This window comes from Aedes aegypti, chromosome 2, assembly GCF_002204515.2.
Source record: "Aedes aegypti strain LVP_AGWG chromosome 2, AaegL5.0 Primary Assembly, whole genome shotgun sequence".
Lineage (NCBI taxonomy): Eukaryota > Metazoa > Arthropoda > Insecta > Diptera > Culicidae > Aedes > Aedes aegypti.
In genome coordinates this window covers 110,621,373-110,632,454 of record NC_035108.1, presented here as the reverse complement: position 1 = coordinate 110,632,454, position 11,082 = coordinate 110,621,373, and the positions used below count along the sequence as shown (strand labels likewise).

The window sequence follows — 11,082 nt, the reverse complement described above, 5'->3', positions numbered from 1 at the left end:
TTGATTTGCTGATCGGAGTACTTTGGAAAAGCCTAAGCCTAATAGTTCGTTTTCTCATGCCGTTGGAGTGATTTTCTATCCCAGCTTTTGCGTGTTGATGTCGAGATTGTGTCTTCAATTGAGGATGGATTACCAACTGGTGAGCTCGTTTTATGCTTATGATAACACAAATTTGTATCATGGAAATACCACATTTATTTAATCGTTAAACAAACTATGGATGGTTCGTCACTATAAGTATCGGCATGAGCCCTTATTCCTGTTTCATAAAATATGAGATACACATACCTATTATTTGATTTATGTGTCTCAATTACTAAAAATAACCTTTGACACTAACAATGTCGACGTACTGATAGATGACTTTTCAAATCGAGGCTACATGAATCGCATCACTAACAAAGGTGAATCCTGAGATTTTAAACCCTCCAGTAAATCACGCGAAATGTCTTGTCAATGGGACAGAAGCGTAAAAGTCGATAAAATCAATAGGACGTACGTCTCAAGTTCAATTCAAAGTCATTGCTAACACTCTGACAGAGTACAGTTATCATTGATACTGTTTATCCTTATAACAGTATATCGTTAAAAATCATTATGCGCAAAGGTTTAGAACTCAATTTGCTTTAACAGCGGAACCGATTGTAACTCGAACATCATGCAATGCATTTCGCTCTAGCTTATCCATGCACGCGAATAATATGCCTAATTGTAATGACTTTTGAAAAAACATTCAGCAACGTCATAAAGTACCATTTCACGGTCAATAAGCACGACAGAACGAAGCTTCGCCCGTGTCATGATTAGGGGGCGTATATGAACTGTATAATTGCTGCTTTGATATATCTGTTTGGTGCTCATGCCAATATAATTACTCCGCGTGGGTAGCTTTAAATTGAACTCTATCATTTCTGATGTTTTGACCAAAACTGAATGAAAATCGCAAAAGTTCGATCCAAACAAAATACAATTAACAATAAAAAGTTGCGTTCCGATAAGAAGGCATCTTAACTTAGTTTGCTCTTATCGGACCAACTTATCTAATCGGTTTCAGCATTTTTTGTCTTATCGGACAAGGTTCAGTCGATAATTTGGCGTCGTTTGTTTTTTCTTTCGATTCGATGCAAACAGTGTTTCGCTATCGTCGTTTTGATATCCATTTCAAGAGAAGTTTCTTCATATGTCTTAACAATACCACATTTTTAACTGAACTCTCGACTTCCGGAGAATGAGTCAATCTTGTCTAAAAGTCAAGGATTAATCCCTTATCTCTGACTTTGGTAATGGACGGAAAGTGGACAACCCTCATATAAAGGTCTAGGACTACGAATTTGTGCGAATTGCATAGTGCTACCTAAATTCTCCAAATTCGTATCAACTGATTACGATTGAATCAAAGAGGGGGTCAGGTATAGTGTAACAAGTCTTACACAATATTTGGAGGAGCCATACAGAAAGGGGGAGGATCGGAAATGATCCAATTTAGTGTGACGTAATTTGTGTACCAGGAAACGTGCAGCTTTTGCTTAATAGCAAGGCTCTGTCCCAGTGGTAACGTAATGCCAAAAATAAGAAGAACTGAGGCCTTTTCCCAAAGTAAGCTGTATACACTAAAAGTCGTTCTACCACAACTAGTGAATGGAATAAATTTATTCTGTGCTCATTCAATGTTGGTATGTTTTTCAGTTCACTTTGCACTTGTGCAAGTGTGTAAAAGTTGAGAACTGCTGCCGCATGGATTAACCTTATCGCAAATCACTTGTGTTTTGACGCAACTTTGATTTTGGGTTTTCTCATCAAAATCAGTGGGTGCTTCGAAGTCAAATTGAACGGCCAAAATTTTTTTTTAAATCGGCACAATGAAAGTATCCGTAAAGGATAATGTTACCGGAGAGGACCTCCAAGCCTTGCTGCAGAGAAATGCTGTTTTGGAGTCACATATTGCCGAATGTGGAAGTGTCGTAAGTAAAGCGTTAAGTAGCAATCAATTACCTACTTTTCTGTACCTATTACCCCCGCACTTCCACTAGCAAACAGCATGCTCGGAAAACCTTGACTCAATGCGCACCAACTTGAACGCCCTGCAAGACCTGGTGGTCAAGTGTAGAGCAGTACTTTCGATTCACGCAACTCAGACATCCGCCCAATCAACACCACCCGTAAGTCCGGCCGTGTCATCACCGGCCAAGGAAACATCCCACCCGCTGGACGGAGGTTTTGCTACATCACCCCAGCACAGCCACGCTGCCCTGAAAAGTGAAATTGAACTGCTGAAAGCGCAGCTGGATATCTACAAGAGTGACTTTGCCGCAGAACGAATTGCGCGTTTGGCTTTGTTGGCGGAAAAGAATCGTCTGGCAGGCGAATTGCAACAACTTCAACAGCAGAACCGAACTTTGATCGCCGATGCACTGAACGGGTAAGATCTGGCGAAGCGTTGTTGTGAACTGTTTACCTCTGTACGTCCCAACAGAAAATGTACTTACTTCTAGTAACATGTTTCCCTCTCATTTTGATTTTTTTAACTAAACGATTGAATCAAATGATTGATGCAATGTTCAAAACCACCACTATGGCTGAAGCAGCCCAAGTTGGTGTCAAATTTACTAATAAAATTGTATTATTTTTTGGATTATTTTTTCTCTAAGAACTAATGGGTCCAAATGATTTCTTGAATATTTTGGATTGGAACGCTCTCGACGTGCTGTTTAATTTTCTAACAGCTAAAAACATTCATATTGCAGTTATTACTGATTTTTTGTTTATCGTAATGTTCGACAATGTTGAAGCACAGCTTGATAAATAGATATACTTTAGTAACTGCCTATTTGCCTGCAAGTTAATTTACTTCAAACTGACTTGCGGAAATGGACTAGCAATAAGTCAAAAATATTTATCATTGGTGACTTTAATGCAAAAAATCGCTCATGCAATATTTCGCAGAGCAATTCCAACGGAATGCTCTTCAGGATATTTCTCAATTCAATAGGGCTATCACTACTTATTTTTCCTTCTCTAGAGACCTTTGGCTTGGGCTTAACCGATTCTAGTCGTTTTTGTAGCCAACCAGTTACTTACACTGATTTTGATTCTGATCATGTCCCTGTTACATTCTAAATATCCCATAAAGCGATTTCATTTCAAATTTTGTGATACCGTCAGACGGGGCTACTTTGGACACTCGCGTTCTGGATTTATTTGCGGCATAAATATTAATCTGAGCCATTTTGTGTCTTCAGTACTTTTATTAACCAATATATGCTCTTCAACCAGGCATGAACATTTTTAGGAACAATATCAACAATAAAAGGATAAGCAAGAAAATATGTCAAAAAAAGTCCAAACAAATATTCGCAAGGTACAAAACATTTGCTATGTAAACTTTGTTGTAATTTTTCACATATCGTGCAAAGTTATTGGGAGCATCACAAAACTATCGAATATTAATTTTGATAATTTAATGTTGAAAATTGTTGGTTTATAAAAATAATCGACCAAAGGTCTTAATTTTACGACCTTCATTTTAGTTTATAGTATTGGTTGGTATATTTAACAACACAAATAAAATCAAACTAAGAATTCAGAAAAGTGAATAATCATAAATCATGTATACTTCAATACTTAAAACATTAAACTTGCAACTTTTTCATGTAAATATTTTACATGAATCATCAGTACAAAGCAAATGCAAACTTCATCTGCTACAAATAAACTACTCTTACGCCATCTCAACACTATTGAGAATCAGAACGAATGTTTTTGTACAAAGCTCATTGAGCATTGCAGTACAGTGGGATTCCGTTTTTGGCAACAAAGTCGAAATTTTCAGTTGCCAAAACGGAACCGTGCCAAAATCGGAACCCTTATTTTAAATTTTATATTTCAACTATTGGTTTTGAAAACATCATTAGAACGTTATTACATCATCCTTGTGGAACCATATGGCATCAAGACTTCAGAACGGTTCACTTCGAAGCAGTTTTCCGTAATATTGTACTATGCTATGAATCTATAGCGCCGTGATTTTAATTGTGACAAACGTTCTACATACTTAATTTTTACGCCTCAATGTCTTTGAGGATTTTCAGAAGCTTTATGTACACTATTTGTATGAGTGGACCATGTAAAATAAATAATCGCAAAAGTGACGTTTATATAAGAACTGAGCATTTTCCTAAAACTGCGTAAGAATACGAAAAAAAAATTAATACTGTTTTCATACAAAGACATATTTATAAAACAAATGCGCTGGGTATTGCAAAACGACATGAGTTTTTTTATTTAATGAGTATTGAAAATCAGTTTAACTTTAAGGCTTTAGCGTAAAATTTTACAATATTCGGTAAGTTTAGAATACCCTCCTTTACTTTATGTTTCTGATAATTTTCATAATTATTGATTAACTGCAATCAAAAGGGCAAACATAAACAACTAATCAAAAAAAGTAATCTACAAGAAAACGCTAGGGCTCTGAAGCATTTTGTTAGGAATATTGCTGCGATATTTCCGAAAATTCTCAAGTCTTCAATAAAAATTTTCAAAAATTCATTATTCTTAGGCTACCACTAGCACTCCTCAAATTTCTCTGGAAACCTTTCCAAAATCTACAAGATTTTGCCAGAAATATTCAAAATACCACTACAAATCCACATCATCCAGCTAGGAATTACCAGGATGCCATAGAAAACTTAAGAGCTTAATAGGAATCACAAAATTTCGAACTTAATCCTCAATAACCATTTAGGTTAGGTGTACCAGTTACGGTCATAGTGGTTCCCTATTTCGCCATACGTGTTAACTTAATTTTTTTCACATTTTGAAAAGTTTTGTGTGTTTTAGCAGTAAGATGAAGGATGTATCTAGATGTTAAAACATTCAAAAATATAAAAAATGTGAAAGTTATCGAAAGTTCACATATGGCCAAATAGGGAACCACTATGGCCATAACTGGTACACTTTCCCTATATATTCTCAGGATCCCGCAAGGAACCCTCAGTGTTCGCTAGGAATCTGCAGACATTCTCAAGAATCCGTTAAAATTTCCGAGAAGTCCTTTATGAACTAAGAACTCCCTAAGGATTCACCAGGGTTCAGTTAGGAAATTCATAGTCCTAGCTCGCATGGAACATTTTAATTATATTGATAACCGTATCCTTGATTAAAAATCTTGTATAAAACACATCTCTTAACAAATCTAACGTCTTAAAGAATCTCCAACAAATAGGGAAAGAAGCTCTCAGAAAGATTAATACACACATTAGAACCACAAACAAAATACTCTCAATTGTTTTTTATCGCACGCTTCAATGATATTTTTGAGAATAAGGTTCAGTTTGGACTGTGTTTGCATCCGTTTTGGTGTCGGTATTGAATGGAACATTGGAATTCTTAAAAAATAATATACAATATAGTAAAATATATACTTTTTATTGACACTTCTGCAATTCACTAGAATAACGCAATTTATTTAATGAAATTCCTCAAAAATTATGAGCACGACATTTTGCTGTATTTGCATCTATAACTGCGGTTCGTTCTTCATACGCAATGTTTGTAACTCCATAATAATAAGAACAGTGAGCTAAAAAGGTGAGACAAAATTTAAAGTGAGTCATAGACTTTTTGTTGCCCTTATGTGCTTGTGTTTTGTTCAAACAAGCTGTTCCAAATCTGAAGAGATGTGTTTTTTAGTGTATCACCAACTGGCAGCCTTAAGTGGGCTGGTCACTCAGTATGAATGCCTAAGATATTAATCTCTAGTTGAGATGCTGGTGGGGATTAATGGCCTCATGAAACGCTGCGAATGCATGACCAATGACCATTCTGAAGTAAATTAGCACGTACGGGAGCTCTTAGTAGTTAATGATATTTGGAGGAATATCGACGAAAATAGAGCTCTATTATGTAATCGGTGCGTATTTTACCTGCCATTCAGATAAATAAAGCAACAGACACGATAATATTTACAAAAAAATACAAATTTTTATGGTATTCATAAATGTTGCCAAAAACGGATCCATTTTGTTGCCAAAATCGTGGGGTGCCAAAAATGGAGCATGCCAAAAACGGAGCATGCCAAAAACGGAATCCCACTGTAATATGTACATATCATTCGTGTATATGAACTGCAACAGTCAAGCATTCGTAACTGACACTTCCATTTGAAAGAAGGTGAATTTGAAGTTACAACCTAAAAATTGAGAGGAACATCTTTCGCAAAAAAGTGTAATATGTGTGTAATTTTTTTAGAGCTTTATAATCTTCTAAATTAAGTTTGTCGTTGAAAAACGTTCAAAACATCATAATGGACGATGATCTATAGAATCAGTTCAAAATTTATGAAAACAAATCATTTTATTATCAAATTGTATTGATTTCTAAAAATGTCCAAAGTAGCCCCACGGTGTGCCAGAAACCGTTATTAACGCAAAAAAATGTCCAAGAATTTGGCACCTACCATTCGCAAGGTATAGCATTCAAGCATCTTCTCCGTGAATTTGAAAATATTCTAACGAGGGAATCGAAAGTTATCGTGATTTGAAAGTTTTGAGCTGTTTTGGAAGAGATTTTCACATGCTTCACAATATTCCTCAACGGTGCATCATTATTAGTTTGTAAACTAGCCATGTAACAAGCAGCTTTGCATTCACCATTCAAAACATATAATATTTAGGCATCTTCTCTGAAAATTTTAGATAATTTGTTCGATAAAATCAGAAGTTATAGTGATTTGTATTTTGACCATTATTTCTATGAAGTCTAATTTGGAGCTAATTTTTATGGCTTTGTTATATTAATGTTTGTGATCTACACATAAAAATGTCTATAGAACTAACGCTCGTTATTCAAAAGATATAGTAGTCAAGCATCTTTGCAGTTGGTTTGAGAAAACTTTATCGAAAGACAACATAACTGGAGTGCTTTGAAGTTTTGGACTTGTTTTTAAGATTTGGTTTTGAATCGGCTAAAATAGTGTTCGCAACGCGCATTTTATCATTGCGACACAAATCAACCTAATATATATGTATTGAACTTGTATCTTTTATTCAAGAATGGCAGTGCTTTGATACAGAATAAGCAAATGTGTTCGTTTTTGGAAATGTTGTTTCATTTTTGGGGTTTTGATAGACATTGATTCGTTATGGCCCAAATAAGCGTATTGGTGAACCTGAACAATTTGAAAGTGCTTCCTAGCTTCTCAGTCCAGAATGGATTATCCACTGGTGAGGTCGTTTTATGCTGCTGTTCTAATAGGGCTAAATATGATGATTCATAATTTATTTGGACAGGAATACGTTTATATATTTGTTCAAATAATAGTACGTGGTCGGTTATTGTCGAAATAAATCTTGTTCCATGTTTTCCAAATATCTAAATGCTACAAGCTTTATATATATATATATATGATTCAGTTTAACATATTAACACAAGATCCTTCAATTTTTCGATTAAGGGAGGTGTAATCATTGAAAATGATGCTATGATCTCTATGACTCTTATAATTAAGCCTTTTGTTTACCAAGATGTATCCTGTAATATAATTCCTTCCCATTTTCAAAACTCCCAGTGATTTATCGTTGAAGCTAATGACCCCAACGGCTTTCTTAGAGATAACGACACATAAACATTTCATCCATAAATAAAATTGACTGTATTCGGACGCAGCTGGTGCCGATATTGCTTAGTACAAGGAATAAGAATTCCATTACTTACAAAAAGAGGTTGGTGCAACTAATCCTAAGAGCTGCATCTGTTGGTTCCTTGTGCAAGTATAGTTTCTCTTGTAATAACAAAGAAGCAGCAGCTAACCGTCCACTACTGTCACGCTTTTTAAACATATTGGTTAACATATTGACAAGAATTTGTTGCATTTAGTAATGGTAAAAATATTGAACGTGCTAATTAAATATTCTAAATTTACTTTTCAAAAACTTCAAAGTACTCTAATTATGTTGTCTTTTGATAAAGATTTCTCAAACTAACTGCGAAGACGATTGACTACTATGACTACTGAATGCCGAGTGTCAGTCCTATGGACATTATTATTTGTAAATTTTGTACATAAATATAACAAAACCATTTAAATAAGCTAGAATTTAAGGTGAAGATAAATCGAAGCCTAACCTCGAATTTTCAAGAGCACAAATCTTGAGAACCAAACATTCGTTTAAGCTTAAAACTTAATCGATTGGTCACTAGCTGGTGGTGAGCAATCGATTAAGTTTTCAGCTTAAACGAATGTTTGGTTCTCAAGATTTGTGCTCTTGAAAATTCGAGGTTAGGCTTCGATTTATCTTCACCTTAAACTTCATGGAAATAATGGTAAATAAACAAATCACTGTAACTTATGATTTTCTTGAAGAAATGATTTCAAATTTACGGAGTAGATGCTTGAGTATCATATATTTTGAATGGAGAATGCAAAGCTGATGGTTACTTTTTTGGATTACAAATTACCAATGAGTGCACGTCGACTGTCACATGTCGGCCATTCGATTGGCCAGAAGCCGACCGTTGACCAGAAGCTTGACCGTTGAGGAATATTGTGAAGCATGTGAAAATCCCTTCAAAAATAGCTTAAAACCTTCAAATAACGATAACTTTCGATTCCCTCGTTAAAATATTTTCAAATTCACGGAGAAGTTGCTTGAATACTATATCTTTCGAATGGTAGGTGCCAAATTCTTGGACATTTTTTTTCGTTAATAACGGTATCTGGCACACCGTGAGCCCCTTTTTTGTTTTGAAGGACACATTTTTTTCGCTATTAAAGCAATATTTTTATTTCTTGATAGATTTGCCTCATATTTTGCACATTTGTTGATAACGATATGCTGATATGGTTCTACCATCTATTGTAGCAAGGCATCTGCCTATAGCACTGCAATAATCTGAAAAGCGATTTGATCAAGATTGTACTTTTGTTTGTGAGCAGTCAGTCTTCTGTATGAAGGGCCAAAAATGGATGTGCGGACCCACAAGCATAGACACTTGCACGAAACCCGCGGCAGGGGAAAAGAATCTCCTTCCAGAAGAAAGTTTTCACGAACAACTGTAAAATAAAGCCCTTGATTGACAGAATACTCCCAATAGATGGGGTCGAAGAGCCCGCCCTCAATCCACGAAATGTTAACAACAGGGAGGAGGCAGTCCCAGGCTCCCTGTCCAGATCGCTTCAATCGGGTGCCCTGTTGGTCCCTTTCGTACCCCGTTATTTATAGTAGTATGTTTATGTAATATATAATCGGTTACAATTCATCTTACCTTTATTTGTGTGTATTTAAGTACGATTTTTTAATCAGTATTCACCCTTTATTGTGTTCTACATTAGCTATTCCTATTAATGTATCTCTATACATTTAATACCTATTTATCCTTTGTAGTTCATTGACGTGTTGCCGTGTTTATTAATTAATAGTATATTTTTGCGTAAAACCGACGTTATTTTGGCCGTTTTAGTATTATTTTTTTTTAATCGTGTTACTTGTAAGTCATTTGCTTTTGTTTGTGGGTAACATTTATCTGACATTAACTAAGCTGAACATGATCCTCCATGACTACATTGATTATATTGAAATTTACCACTGCAATTACTGCTACTAATAAATTTGCTTTAATTAAGGTGAAGATGAATCGAAGCCAAACCTCAAACCCTGAAGAGCACGGATCTGTTGAACCAAGCATCCGTTCAAGCTGAAAACCTAATCGATTGGTCACCAGCTGATGGTGACCAATCGATCAGGTCTTCAGCCCAACCGGATGCCCGGCTCTCCAGATCCGTGCTCCTGAACATCTGAACCCCTTGCCTCATATTTTGCACATTTGTTACGCACATATACAACTTAGATATATGCAAGAATTATCTAAATCTATCCATAATTCTAAGAGCAACAAATCCTCAAAGTCGAAAAATGTGAAAATTATGTCAAAAGAAGCCCCGTTTGACGGTAACAAAATTAAGGATATTTGTAGTTCTCTGTAAAAATTTCATGGCGATTGCTCAAAGGGAAACAATGTTACAGCATGCCAAAGTTGAGCATTTTGTATGAAAATCGTCTTTCACTGCTATTATTCTGAACTCAACTGTACATTGTTAGAATAATCCAAATTTATCTGCCAAATCGTACACTTCAGGATAAGTATCAAAACTTTAAGTCTGAAAGACTTCCTGTAAGAACTGGTGTTCCCCAAGACAATATTATACAATATTGTTACATCTGACTTACTTGAGTTAACTCAGGGATGTGAAAAATCTTTGTTTGTGGATGTTATCTGTAGTAAATTGCAAAAATGTTTGGAATTTGGAAAGAAAAGATTTTCGTCTAATGTTTCCAAAACTCAACTTATAATATTCCCACATACCAAAATCTTTTTCTTTGAAACCTTCAAGTAGACATGTTGTCATGATGAGAGGGGTTCCAATGAATTGATCAGATGAAGTTAAGTTTCCCTGGCTCATGCTAGATAAAAATTTAACTTAAAAATCACACTGATGTAACAAATTAAGAAAATAAGTAAGAAAATCAACCATGTTTTTTTGAAAAATGTCATAACTTTTGATAAAAATTTAGTAAACAAAATTTAAAAAATGTTGTTGTCAAAATACCTACGAAATAAGAATAATTCACCCTGTTTAGAATGCGCCATAGACAATTTTAATTGGACATGTAATAACAGAGATATTTATAGACAAAAAACTTCCATATGTTTTTGGAGGGTACAGAAAATTACACAAATAAGTCAAACCAATCACGTTCATTTTTACCACATATTACTTACAGCCAAGCGGAACAGCTAACGTACAGTCGACGGTGCAGCCGAATGTCACAGGAAAGCGGTGGAATGGTCGTGTCAGCGGCTGCAACTACTATTGAGTCCCAACAACAGTCAATAACGGGCGTACCGGAAGACAGGTACCAATCGGAACGGAAGGCTTCCTACTGCCAGCACTGTAATGGAGTTTTCAGTGATATCCACTCGCTGGAGACGCACATAGACGAGTGCCCGGCATATTGATCGAAGGGTTAATTTTGAGATTGTATTTAAATTGAGAATAGAATATGAAGCTTAAGGTACTGATTA

General features: G+C 35.4%; 1 protein-coding gene across 1 annotated transcript; it reads left to right on the top strand.

Moving 5' to 3' along the window:
- The first annotated feature begins 1,792 nt into the window (after window positions 1-1,792).
- On the top strand, window positions 1,793-11,082 carry LOC110675912. Its single transcript, XM_021841929.1, has 3 exons — window positions 1,793-1,961; window positions 2,031-2,419; window positions 10,782-11,082. The coding sequence occupies exons 1-3, from the start codon at window positions 1,860-1,862 to the stop codon at window positions 11,014-11,016; spliced, it is 726 nt and encodes a 241-aa protein (XP_021697621.1). The 5' UTR covers window positions 1,793-1,859; the 3' UTR covers window positions 11,017-11,082.